At 52.3% G+C, this 14489-nt stretch overlaps 1 gene segment (V, D, J or C); it reads left to right on the plus strand.

The window, feature by feature from the left end:
• The window catches only part of LOC139278226 (Ig heavy chain C region, secreted form-like), a 76464-nt gene extending 62692 nt beyond the window's left edge, over positions 1–13772 (plus strand). The window contains 4 exon segments of the C gene segment in view: positions 5715–6017; positions 6096–6413; positions 10712–11032; positions 13281–13772. Coding sequence covers positions 5715–6017; positions 6096–6413; positions 10712–11032; positions 13281–13663 — 1325 coding nt within the window.
• Positions 13773–14489: the final 717 nt, after the last annotated feature.

A 14489-nucleotide genomic window follows, 5' to 3' on the forward strand; every position in this document is an offset into this window, starting at 1 on the left:
GGGATGGCTGGACTGTCATATGAGGAGAGACTGGATCAACTGGGCCTTTATTCACTGGAGTTTAGAAGAATGAGAGGGGATCTCATAGAGACATATAAGATTCTGACGGGACTAGACAAGTTAAATGCAGGAAGAATGTTCCCGATGTTGGGGACGTCCAGAACCAGGGCTCACAGTCTGAGGATAAGGGGTAGGCCATTTAGGACTGAGATGAGGAGAAACTGCTTCACTCAGAGAGTTGTTAACCTGTGGAATTCCCTACCGCAGAGAGTTGTTGATGCCAGTTCATTGGATATATTCAAGAGGGAGTTAGATGTGGCCCTTACGGCTAAAGGGATCAAGGGGTATGGAGAGAAAGCAGGAAAGGGGTACTGAGGGAATGATCAGCCATGATCTTATTGAATGGTGGTGCAGGCTCGAAGGGCCAAATGGCCTACTCCTGCACCTATTTTCTATGTTTCTATGTTTCATTCACCCAGCTCCCGGATACTGACATCAGTCAACGACAGGAGCTCAATGATCACAAGGAATTCAAGTTTGGGAAGTGGTTTTATAAATTCCCCTCCCCTCCTCCCCCTGAGTAAACGGAATGAAGCGTCTCTCGCCCAATAATATCATCATTTTGGAATAACAAGGGGAATATTGCGGCCCTGTGTGGGCTGATGATGGGTGAGCCTCTGTCACTGGGAACTGTTCAATGTCCAGACTTGATCACTGATGCAAGACAGGGGCTGAGCACCTTCCAAAAACCGCAACATTTAACATCAGCACCGTGCAGACTCAACCTGGGTTTGATAATCACTGACTATATACGGTGTATATTAAACCTGGGTTTGATAATCACTGACTATATACGGTGTATATTAAACTTGGGTTTGATAATCACTGACTATATACGGTGTATATTAAACCTGGGTTTGATAATCACTGACTATACACGGTGTATATTACACCTGGGTTTGATAATCACTGACTATACACGGTGTATATTACACCTGGGTTTGATAATCACTGACTATATACGGTGTATATTAAACCTGGGTTTGATAATCACTGACTATATACGGTGTATATTACACCTGGGTTTGATAATCACTGACTATATACGGTGTATATCGCACCTGGGTTTGATAATCACTGACTAAAGACGGTGTATATTAACCTGGGTTTGATAATCACTGACTATATACGGTGTATATTAAACTTGGGTTTGATAATCACTGACTATATACGGTGTATATTAAACTTGGGTTTGATAATCACTGACTATACACGGTGTATATTAAACCTGGGTTTGAGAATCACTGATTGCACGGTGTATATTAAACCTGGGTTTGAGAATCACTGACTATACACGGTGTATACTACACCTGGGTTTGAGAATCACTGATTACACGGTGTATATTAAACCTGGGTTTGAGAATCACTGATTACACGGTGTACACTACACCTGGGTTTGAGAATCACTGATTGCACGGTGTACACTACACCTGGGTTTGAGAATCACTGATTACACACATCTACACCTGGGTTTGAGAATCACTGACTATACACGGTGTACACTACACCTGGGTTTGAGAATCACTGATTGCACACTGTGACAAGCCTCAATGTGACCAATCCCAATCCGACAGCATTTCTGTTCAAAATGCCGGGGAGAGGAACAGAGACGATCTTTAAATGAATCAAAGACACGGTCCTGTCAGACAGAGACTGTGCTGACACAGCAGCTCAATCTGCAGCCGGAGAGGGTGATTCCCGGTACTCATTAAAGGTTTCAATCCTGACCCAGAGATGGCCATCCTGCCTCCTCCCTCCCCCAGTGTTGAGATTACATATACACAGGGTAAACATTGCCTGAGTTGTGACACACAGTGAATGTGTGTGTGTGAATAGCGCTCAGAACACGCAGTGAGCTGCGGGGTGACTGAAGTGACCATGGTCCTGTGAGAGACCAGTGTAAAGGGGGAATGTGTGAAGGATGTCACTGGCCCCGAGGGTGTGTGAGCTGCAGGTTTAGGCATTCACAGCGTGTGCCCAAACCCACAGCAATCCTCGCCACAGGTCGCACACATCCGGATAAAGGGCCTCCGCGGGCAGATAGTTGGGCTGCCTGCCCAGCCCCTGACCCTGCCCCGGGCCCTGCCCCTGCCCCAGGCCCTGATCCTGCCCCTGCTCTGCCCCCTGCCCCAGGCCCAGCAATTTTTCCAAGTGATAGAAGCAGGTGTAAGGCCTGCTTTAATCAGCATAAGACTTTTAAAGGACAGAAAAATGCATTTTCAATAATTTAAACATTTAAAATCCTATTAAATCAGGTAAGTTTATTTGTGGACCCTTTAAAATATGTAAATTTATTTTTCATAAAATTAAATTTTTGTTTTTAATAATTACATTTCCTTTTGATGAATTTTAAATATGTGATGGTTTAGAACATGTATATTATAACTGTGTGTTTTGGAGGTATTCCCGTTCAAACTGACGCAGACAAAAATTGTCACCGAGCCAAAGGAAGGAAAGACTTGCATTTATATAGCGCCTGTCACCAGCACCGGACGCCTCAAAGCGCTTTCCAGCCAATGAAGCACTGTCTGTAGTCAGTGTTGTAATGTGGGAATATTGTGAAGCAGGAGAGAGAAGGAGAGTGACCAAAAGCTGGGTCACGGGGCAGGCTGTGTCCCAGGGAGAGAGAGGGTGACAAGCCATGAGGTTTAGGAGGGAGTTCCTGAGGTTCGGGCCCAGACACGGGGCTGAAGCCACGGCTGGCTGACAGTTTTGGGGCGATGGGAATGCAGGATGTACAAGAGGCCAGAGTTGAGGAATGCAGGGTTCCCGGAGGGGCTGTAAGGCTGGAGAAGGTTAGAGAGATGAGGGAGAGGTGAGACCATGGAGTGATTGGACACTGGGCTCGCTGTGAATGGTGAGGAGGGGTCCTCATTGCCTCAGTGTGTGATCGATGTCACAGATCGATGCACAGCCCTACATGGGGGCTCTGAGCAAACCAGCATTTCTCCCATTTCACTCAGCAGTCTGCGTCTCTCGCTGCATTTCACAAAGCAGGGATTGCATTTTATTAACATGTCGCTCAGCCCCATTGCAGTCCCCGCTGGGGATCTGTTGTTCAGGGTTACAGCGAGCGGATCCAAAACGGCTCGGGTGGATCCCTGACGCTCTGATTATGTTTTCTCCGTCAATTTACAAGCCAAGAAATGCAAGATGGGGGCGTCGCTCCCCTGTGCCCCTGATTGGGGGAGGGGTAACCTCCTGTGGCGGGGGGGGGGGGGGGGGGGGACCTCCTATGGAGGAGGGGTAACCTCCTGGGGGGGGGGGGTGTAATCTGGTAACCTCCTGGGGGGGGGGGGGGGGGTGGTAATCTGGTAATAAGAACATAAGAACATAAGAATTAGGAACAGGAGTAGGCCATCTATCCCCTCGAGCCTGCTTCGCCATTTAACAAGATCATGGCTGATCTGGCCGTGGACTCAGCTCCACTTACCCGCCCGCTCCCCGTAACCCTTAATTCCCTTATTGGTTAAAAATCTATCTATCTGTGACTTGAATACATTCAATGAGCTAGCCTCAACTGCTTCCTTGGGCAGAGAATTCCACAGATTCACAACCCTCTGGGAGAAGAAATTCCTTCTCAACTCGGTTTTAAATTGGCTCCCCCATATTTTGAGGCTGTGCCCCCTAGTTCTAGTCTCCCCGACCAGTGGAAACAACCTCTCTGCCTCTATCTTGTCTATCCCTTTCATTATTTTAAATGTTTCTATAAGATCACCCCTCATCCTTCTGAACTCCAACAAGTAAAGACCCAGTCTACTCAATCTATCATCATAAGGTAACCCCCTCATCTCCGGAATCAGCCCAGTGAATCGTCTCTGTACCCCCTCCAAAGCCAGTATATCCTTCCTTAAGTAAGGTGACCAAAACTGCACGCAGTACTCCAGGTGCGGCCTCACCATTACCCTGTACAGTTGCAGCAGGACCTCCCTGCTTTTGGACTCCATCCCTCTCGCAATGAAGGCCAACATTCCATTCGCCTTCCTGATTACCTGCTGCACCTGCAAATTAACTTTTTGGGATTTGGGCACCGGAGGGACTGGAGTGCATCATCACGCCTGGCAACCAAATTTTAATTTGATTTTACGTTTTTAAGTTTAATTTGTTTTAATTGCCGGTGCTTTTAGTGTCCCCCTTCCCTTTTATAGGGGGCACTGGGGAAAATTGTGATTTTAGTGCCCCAAAAAAAAAAAAAAAAAACACAAAAAAAAACAAAAAAAAGGGGGAAAAAAAAAGAGCCTTGTAAATGTCTGGAGTGTCACCCAGGTCGGGTGGCACAGTTTAATGTTTATGTTTTGCAGGTAGACTCTAAAAGAGTTTCATGCTCAAGGACTCCCAGGTCCCTCTGCACCACAGCATGTTGTAATTTCTCCCCATTCAAATAATATTCCCTTTTACTGTTTTTTTTCCCAAGGTGGATGACCTCACACTTTCCGACATTGTATTCTATCTGCCAAACCTTAGCCCATTTGCTTAACCTATCTAAATCTCTTTGCAGCCTCTCTGTGTCCTCTACACAACCTGCTTTCCCACTAATCTCCTGGGGCGGAGGGGGAACTTCCAGTGGGGGGGGGGGGGAACCTCCTGGGGGGGGGGGAGAGTAACCTCCTGGGAGGGGGAGGGTAACCTCCTGGAAGGGGGGGGTAATCTCCTGGGGGGAAGGTAATCTCCTGGGGGGGTAACCTCCTGGGCCGGAGGGGGAACCTCCTGGGGGGGGGGCGGGACTTTTAGAGCCCGGCACGGAATTGCCCTCACTGCTCCTTGAAGGAAGCATAGTGCTCCCCTCCCCCTTCCCCGGTTGAAAAGCCCCTGACCTCTCCCCCCCTGCCCCCCACCGGAGGCGCTATCGGGACCAATTTCACCCTCTGATACCTTTCCAACAACCCAGGGATGTCCCAATGTGAGATTTGCTCCAGGTTTAGCTGCAGTGCCGCTTGATCGAGTATCAACCCCAGATATTACACATTGAAAAGGACTCTGGTTTAAACTGTTGAAACTCACTTCCGCCCTGACCTTCCATCACGGAGCATCAATCTTTTTCTTCCCTCGGGAGCAGCAAAGCAAATCAAACATCAATATCTCAGTCAGATCTCCAGGCCCAAGCTCCTGGTGTAACAGTGTGCAGATCCTGCAGGCTGCCTGTGTATTCCCTCTGGGGGCAGGGCTCGATGATGTGCTCCAGGGTCTGATTAGGAGCTCCACAGTCACACGATGGGGAGGCTTTAATCTCCCACCCCTGGAGAAGGTGGCAGCATCGACTGTGACCGGTTCTGAGGCGGTCGATGGTTGCCCAATGTTTGTGAGGAAGGTTTGATCCTTCAGGTTGTACTGTGGGCCCCTCGATAATCCATTCCGTATGTCACACTTCTTCCAAGCATTTCGCCGTCGGTCATCGAGACTGAGGGGAGATCGCTGAAAGGCTTCAGCAATGGTCCAAAATGGCGGTCTAGATTGGAGACAGATTGGGGATCCTTTCTCCATAACATGGACTTCCCCACGTTTCATGTCAGAGCCATTGGACTAGGCACAGAATGTGTTCTCCTTGGCACTGCTCTCTCAAAGGACCATCAATAGAAAAGTCTCTCGAGATTCTGAAGCCGGCTGGCACCAGACATTGTCCATTCTTCTGAAAGTTTTCCCTTTCTCATTCCCAGAAATGTCTGTTTTTATTCAAAATCCTTCTATGGAAGAGGTTTTGATCAGTGGGACTGCTACCCTGGTGTGTGAAGTGTTCTGTGCCGATCCGAACCCGGTCGAAATCTCCTGGAAGGTGAGCGGGCTGGACAGAAGTGAAGGTGTTAATACTCAGCAACTGAGAGAGGAAGGGACCCTGTACAGAGTCGTCAGTCAACTGCGAACCAGCGTGGAGGAGTGGAGCAGTGGGGTAGAGTACATGTGCTCTGCCCACCGGACTTCCTCGTCCTCGCCAGTGTCAGTACAGACAAGCCGTGCAAAAGGTGGGCAAAGGATCAGAAATGTAACGCCTGGCTTTGGTAACCGCGAGGGAAAGAGTTTAACACTGTCTCTGTTTCCAGTTCACACAAAGGGTCCCAACGTCCGACTGCTGCCTCCACCGGCCCAAGGCACCCAGAGCAGAAACACGGCCACCCTCGAGTGCATGATCACCGGATTCTACCCGAACATCATACACGTCTCCTGGGAGAAGGACCACTCTCCCATCTCCTCCAACACCAGCGCTGCTCGCACCATGCTGGAGCAGGCAGGGACTTTCAGTGCCAGCCACTTCCTGACTGTGAGCACAGAGGAGTGGAAGAAAGGTTCAGTCTTCACCTGCACAGTCTCTCATCCATCGTCCAACACCAACACCAGCCGGGACGTCAAGGATGACCAAGGTAGGGTCCCGGAGCCTGACTCCAATATTCACCTCCTTTGGCCCCACTGCTATCAACTCGACTAGAGCCAGACACATTCAACACTGACCACATAGCTCATGTAGTGGACCAGTTAGAGTTTACTGACGTTGTAACTGGCACAGTAGATAAGGGGGAACCAGTGGATGTGGTCTATTTAGATTTTCAGAAGGCATTCGATAAGGTGCCACACAAGAGGCTATTAAACAAAATTAGGGCTCATGGGATTGGGGGTAATATACTAGCATGGATTGAGGATTGGTTAATGGACAGAACACAGAGAGTAGGAATAAACGGGTCATTTTCAGGTTGGCAGGCTGTAACTAGTTGGGTGCCGCTGGGGTCAGTGCTGGGGCCCCAGATATTTACAATCTATATCAGTGATTTGGATGAGGGGACCAAATATAATATATCCAAGTTTGCTGATGATACAAAGCTAGGTCGGAATGTAAGTTGTGAGGAGGATGCAAAGAGGCTTCAAGGGGATACAGACAGGCTCAGTGAGTGGGCAAGAACATGGCAAATGGAATATAATGTGGAGAAATGTGAAGTTATCCACTTTGGTAGGAAAAATAGGAAAGTGTTTCCCCCGGGCTGGGAAGTCTAGAACCAGGGGTCACAGTCTCAGGATAAGGGGTCGGCCATTTAGGACTGAGATGAGGAGAAACCTCTTCACTCAGAGGGTGGTGAATCTGGAATTCTCTGCCCCAGAGGGCTGTGGAGTATATTCAACAACAACAACAACAAAAACTTGTATTTATATAGCAATGTAGCACCTTTAATGTAATGAAAGTCCCAAGGTGCTTCACAGGAGTATTATGGGATAGAAATTTGACACCGAGCCGCATAAGTAGAAATTAGTGCAGGTGACCGGAGGTAGGTTTTAAGGAGTGTCTTCAAGGGGGAAAGAGAGGCGGGGAGTTCCAGAGCTTAGGGCCCAGGCAACAGAAGGCACGGCCACCAATGGTTGAGTGATTATAATCAGGGATGCTCAGGAAGGCAGATTGAGAGGAGCGCAGACATCTCGGGAGTTGTGGGGCTGGAGGAGATTACAGAGATAGGGAGGGACGAGGCCATGGAAGAATTTGAAAATAAGGATGAGAATTTTGAAATCGAGGTGTCGCTTAACCGGAAGCCAATGTAGGTCAGCGAGCACAGGGGGTGATGGGTGAGCGGGACTTGGTGCGAGTTAGGACACAGGCAGCCCACTTTTGGATCACCTCCAGTTTACATTGAGTAGAATGTGGGAGGCCAGCCAAGAATGCGTTGGAATAGTCAAGTCTGGAGGTAACAAAGGCATTGATGAGGGTTTCAGCAGTGGAAGAGCTGAGGCAGGGGCGGAGACGGGCGATGTTACGGAGGTGGATATAGGCGGTTTTAGTCATGCTGTGGCTATGTGGTCGGAGTCAGATATGACCCCAAGACAGAGATGGATCGATTTTTGGATATTGAGGGAATCGAGGGATTATGAGGACAGTGCAGGAAAGTGGAGTTGGGGTCGAAATCTGCCGTGATCCCATTGAATGGCGGAGCAGGCTCGAGGGGCCAAATGGCCGACTCCTGCTCCTAATCCTTCTGGTCTTATTTAATCCAGAGGCCTGGACTAAAAACAGAAAGGAACAATTGCAAATATGTCATGTCTTTCACAACTTCAGGATGTTCCAAAACGCTTCACAGCAAACAAAGTCATGTTTTTATTCCAGTGTAGTCACTGCTGTGATGGAGGGGACGAGTCAACCAATTTACACACAGCAAGCTCCCATAAACAGCCATGTGGTGATGGGCAGATAATCTGTTTTGGTGCTGTTGGTGGAGGTGTGATCTCTCTGGTCCACCCGCGAGTACAGACGGAGCCCTCGATTTAACGTCTGATCTGAAAGAGGGTACATCCAATGGTGCAGCACTCCCTCAGTGCTGGCAACGGGGAGTGTTGGTGTGGATTATGTGCTCGAGTGTCCGAGGTGGGGCTTGAACACTAACTTTCTGACAAAGGGAGAGGGTGCCGCCAATGAGCCGAGAATGACGGCGGCAGTTAATAATCCAGGGAACTGAGGCCAACTCCCACCGCAGCACTTTGAGAATTTGAATTCAGTTTTAAAAAGTAAAAACAGGAAATAAAAAGTTGGTTGAGGGTAAAAGTGACGGAAGCTGTCGGAATGTTGTCGAAAACCCCAAATGCTTCGCGAATGTTCCACTGAAAGAAAGAAAGACTTGCATTTATATAGCGCCTTTCACGACCACCTCAAAGCACTTTACAGCCAATGAAGTACTTTTGGAGTGTATTCATTGTTGTAATGTAAGAAACGCGGCAGCCAATTTGCGCACAGCAAACTCCCACAAACAGCAATGTGATAATGACCAGATAATCTGTTTAGTGATGTTGATTGAGGGATAAATATTGGCCCCAGGACACCAGGGAGAATTCCCCTGCTCTTCTTCGAAACAGTGCCATGGGAACTTTTATATTCACCTGAGAAGGCAGACAGGGCCCTCGGTTTAACGTTTCATCTGAAAAACGGCACCTCCGACAGTGCGGCTCTCCCTCAGTACTGCCCCTCCGACAGTGTGGTGCTCCCTCAGTACTGCCCCTCCGACAGTGTGGTGCTCCCTCAGTACTGCCCCTCCGACAGTGCGGCGCTCCCTCAGTACTGCCCCTCCGACAGTGCAGCACTCCCTCAGTACTGTCCCTCCGACAATGCGGCGCTCCCTCAGTACTGCCCCTCCGACAGTGCGGCACTCCCTCAGTACTGTCCCTCCGACAATGCGGCGCTCCCTCAGTACTGTCCCTCCGACAGTGCGGCACTCCCTCAGTACTGTCCCTCCAACAGTGCGGCACTCCCTCAGTACTGCCCCTCCGACAATGCGGCGCCCCTCAGTACTGTCCCTCCGACAGTGCGGCACTCCCTCAGTACTGTCCCTCCAACAGTGCGGCACTCCCTCAGTACTGCCCCTCCGACAATGCGGCGCTCCCTCAGTACTGTCCCTCCGACAGTGCGGCACTCCCTCAGTACTGTCCCTCCAACAGTGCGGCACTCCCTCAGTACTGCCCCTCCGACAGTGCGGCACTCCCTCAGTACTGCCCCTCCGACAGTGCGGCACTCCCTCAGTACTGCCCCTCCGACAGTGCGGCGCTCGCTCAGTACTGCCCCTCCGACAGTGCAGCACTCCCTCAGTACTGCCTCTCTGACAGTGCAGCCCTCCCTCAGTACTGCCCCTCTGACAGTGCGGCGCTCCCTCAGTACTGTCCCTCCGACAGTGCGGCACTCCCTCAGTACTGCCCCTCCGACAGTGCGGCACTCCCTCAGTACTGCCCCTCCGACAGTGCAGCGCTCGCTCAGTACTGCCCCTTCGACAGTGCGGCACTCCCTCAGTACTGCCCCTCCAACAGTGCGGCGCTCGCTCAGTACTGCCCCTCCGACAGTGCGGCCCTCCCTCAGTACTGCCCCTCCGACAGTGCAGCACTCCCTCAGTACTGCCCCTCTGACAGTGCTGCCCTCCCTCAGTACTGCCCCTCCGACAGTGCGGCCCTCCCTCAGTACTGCCCCTCCGACAGTGCTGCGCTTCCTCAGTACTGCCCCTCTGACAGTGCAGTACTCCCTCAGTACTGCCCCTCTGACAGTGCGGCGCTCCCTCAGTACTGCCCCTCTGACAGTGTGGCACTCACTCAGTACCGCCCCTCTGACAGTGCGGTACTCCCTCAGTACTGCCCCTCCAACAGTGCGGCGCTCCCTCAGTACTGCCCCTCTGACAGTATGGCACTCCCTCAGTACCGCCCCTCTGACAGTGCAGTACTCCCTCAGTACTGCCCCTCTGACAGTGCGGCGCTCCCTCAGTACTGCCCCTCTGACAGTGTGGCACTCACTCAGTACCGCCCCTCTGACAGTGCGGTACTCCCTCAGTACTGCCCCTCTGACAGTGCGGCGCTCCCTCAGTACTGCCCCTCCGACAGTGCGGAGCTCCCTCAGTACTGCACTGGAGTGTCAGCCTAGATTTCTGTGCTCAAGTTCCTGGAGTGGGACTTGAAGCCACCACCTTGTGACTCAGAGACTCTGAACTTTGTGACTCTGAGGTGAGTGAGCTGCCCACTGAGCCACGGCTGACACTGGGGAAGGAGACCTGCTGACCTCGCCCTGTCCATGCCACATGTGACTCCCGTCCCACACCAATGTGGTTGACCCTTCACCGTCCTGCGGAGAGGACTGACAAATGCCGGCCTTTGCCAGCGATGCCCAGATCCCGCCGGGGGAATGGTGAAATAATAATTGTGACATTTCCCCCAGGTGAATGTTTGGACGCCGGTATCTCGGTCACTTTGAGCAAGCCGCCCTTTGAGGAGATCTGGAGGAACCGGACAGCCACCATTCTGTGCGAGGTGCTTCACGGTGATTTAGAGGGGGTCAGAGTAACCTGGCAGGTGAACGGGAGTGAGAGAGAAGACGGGGTGGAGACCCGGGGGCCCGAGAGGCACGGAGATAAAGACATGATCTCCAGCAGACTGACCGTCCCTGCCGCAGAGTGGGAGAGCGGGGTCGAGTATTGGTGTTTGGTGGAGGACAAGAGCCTGCCAACGCCGGAGAAGAGGCTGATCAAGAAGGCGCAAGGTACGTGTGGAGAGAGCTCGGTGTGTGTGTCTGGGTCTGAGCCCATGAGGCCATTTATTACCGTCTAGTGGTGAGCTGTCTAGTCCGCGGTGTCTGAGTGTGTTAAAGACAGAGAGAAGCTGGAACCCTGCCGAGAAACGGATCAGGAAAACAATCCCAAATCACAACAACGGCCCGGCACCAAACCACACTGGCTCCCGCGGGATGGGTTGGTGGCAGTGGGATCGACCTCGAAGCAGTGGGTGGGATAGACCCCGAGGGAGTGGTTGGGATAGACCCCGAGGGAGTGGGATAGACCACGAGGGAATGGGTGGGATAAACCCCGAGTAAGTGGGTGGGATAGACCCCGAGGGAGTGGGATAGACCACGAGGGAATGGGTGGGATAAACCCCGAGGGAGTGGGTGGGATAGACCCCGAGGGAGGGAGTGGGTGGGATAGACCCCGAGGGAGGGAGTGGGTGGGATAGACCCCGAGGGAGTGGGATAGACCACGAGGGAATGGGTGGGATAGACCCCGAGGGAGGGAGTGGGTGGGATTGACCCCGAGGGAGTGGGTGGGATAGACCCCGAGGGATTGGGATAGACCCCGAGGGAGTGGGTGGGATAGACCCCGAGGGATTAGGATAGACCCCAAGGGATTTGCTGGGATAGACCCCGAGGGAAAGGGTGGGATAGACCCCGAGGGAGTGGGTGGGATAGCCCCCGAGGGATTAGGATAGACCCCGAGGGATTAGGATAGACCCCGAGGGAGTGGGTGGGATAGAGCCCGTGGGAGTGGGTGGGATAGACCCCGTGGGAGTGGGTGGGATAGACCCCGAGGGAGTGGGATAGATCCCGAGGGATTGTGATAGACCCCGAGGGAGTGGGTGGGATAGACCCTGAGGGAGTGGGTGGGATAGACCCCATGGGAGAGGGTGGGATAGACCCCGAGGGAGTGGGATAGATCCCGAGGGATTGTGATAGACCCCGAGGGAGTGGGTGGGATAGACCCCGAGGGAGTGGGTGGGATAGACCCCGTGGGAGTCGGTGGGATAGACCCCGAGGGAGTGGGATAGATCCCGAGGGATTGTGATAGACCCCGAGGGAGTGGGTGGGATAGACCCCGAGGGAGTGGGTGGGATAGACCCCGTGGGAGTCGGTGGGATAGACCCCGAGGGAGTGGGTGGGATAGACCTCGAGGGAGTGGGTGGGATAGACCCCGAGGGATTGTGATAGATCCCGAGGGAGTGGGTGGGATAGATCCCGAGGGAGTGGGTGGGATAGACCCCGAGGGATTGGGATAGACCCCGAGGGATTGGGTGGGATAGACCCCGTGGGAGTGGGATAGATCCCGAGGGATTGTGATAGACCCCGAGGGAGTGGGTGGGATAGACCCCGAGGGAGTGGGATAGACCCCGAGGGAGTGGGTGGAATAGACCCCGAGGGAGTGGGATAGACCCCGAGGGAGTGGGTGGAATAGACCCCGAGGGAGTGGGTGGGATAGACCTCGAGGGATTGGGATAGACTCCGAGGGAGTGGGTGGGATAGACCCCGAGGGAATGGGTGGGATAGACCCCGAGGAAGTGGGTGGGAAAAACCGCGAGGGAGGGAGTGGGATAGACCCCGAGGGAGTGGGATAGACCCCGAGGGAGTGGGATAGACCCCGAGGGATTGGCAGATGTCACGGTATTAGGAGGAGCCCGAGGCAGAAGAGCCATTGGAAGGGTGAGGGAGATTGTCTGTCTGAGGCCGAGGTTGAACATGTCGCCAATTCCCTTGTGAAAGTTACTGTTGATTCTGCCTCCACCACCCTCGTTCAGGCAATGCGTTCCAGACCATCATAACTCGCTGAGTAAAACGCAAGTCTCCTCACCTCCCCTCTGGTTCCCTTGCCAGTTAAATGTGTGTCAGGGAATCATAGAGCACTTCCCACACAGGAGGCCATTCGGCCCATCGTGTCCACACTGGCCGACCAAGAGCTACCCAGCCTAATCCCATTGTCCAGCTCTCGGTCCGTAGTCCTGTAGGTGACAGCACTTCAGGTGTACATCCAGGTACTGTTTAAATGTGGTGAGGGTTTCTGCCTCTACCACCCTTTCAGGCAGTGAGTTCCAGAACCCCACCACCCTCTGGGTGTAGAAATCTCCCAGTTTTCAAGCGAGGTCTAACCAAGGGTCGATACAGGTTGAGTGTAACTTCCCTACTTTACAATACTGTGCGCGAGGACGGGACAGGACTCGGTCTAACCCAAGGTTGTCTCTGTTTGCAGTCGGTGCCAAGACCCGCCCTCGAGTCTACCTCCTCCCCCCTTCACCGCAAGAGATGGAGATGGATCGGACGGCGACCCTGGTGTGCCTGGTCACCAGGTTCTTCCCCGCGGAGATCTACGTGGCCTGGATGGCCAACGACACCCTTGTGAGGTCAGGGTTGGTGACCCAGGCACTGAGCGAGGACGGCACCAACGGCTGGAACTCGGTGTCCAGTCAGCTGACGGTCCCCACGGAGCAGTGGGACAGGGGTACCACCTTCTCCTGTGTGGTGGGGCACGAGTCTTTAACCACCAGCCTGATCAGGAGCATCAATAAATCACAGGGTAAACCCACCCTGGTCAATGTCTCACTCGTTCTAACCGATAGCTTTCAATCCTGCTGATACCATCCAGTGATTTCATCAATCCTCGCCCCCCATATATATATCTGGTTATATAATCCCTGTAAATGGCTGGTTCACCCTACCACAGGGTGGCTGTGCTCACTGTGAAATCTCCCTTCTGCCAGTAGAATGCTTAAAATCCTGATCACAATCCGATCTCCTTCAGTCATTGAGAAAATAATGTGTCATCAAGGATCAAATCGGGCAACAAACATCATCTCCAAATCTTTGAAAGTCTGGAGTTCCTTTGTGCCGGGTTTGATCCAGTTTGAAACCTGTGAGACACCACCAAGTGTTAAATGGATGTCGCAAAGTGTCAATGTAACCATCCAATTCAATAAAACAGATGTGACAAGGTTTCTGCTTCGGGTGTTCATTGTTGGTGTTTTTTGGTAAATGGGACAGGAGGTGGGGCAGTATCGTGTGTTTGGGTAAATGGGACAGGGGGTGAACATCAGAACATAAGAATTTGGAACAGGAGTAGGCCATCTAGCCCCTCGAGCCTGCTCCGCCATTCAACAAGATCATGGCTGATCTGGCCGTGGACTCAGCTCCACTTACCCGCCCGCTCCCCGTAACCCTTAATTCCCTTATTGGTTAAAAAACTATTTATCTATGACTTGAATACATTCAATGAGCTAGCCTCAACTGTTTCCTTGGGCAGAGAATTCCACAGATTCACAACCGTCTGGGAGAAGAAATTCCTTCGCAACTCGGTTTTAAATTGGCTCCCCCGTATTTTGAGGCTGTGCCCCCTAGTTCTAGTCTCCCTGACCAGTGGAAACAACCTCTCTGCCTCTATCTTGTCTATCCCTTTCATTATTTT

Source organism: Pristiophorus japonicus, chromosome 13 (assembly GCF_044704955.1).
Source record: "Pristiophorus japonicus isolate sPriJap1 chromosome 13, sPriJap1.hap1, whole genome shotgun sequence".
NCBI lineage: Eukaryota > Metazoa > Chordata > Chondrichthyes > Pristiophoridae > Pristiophorus > Pristiophorus japonicus.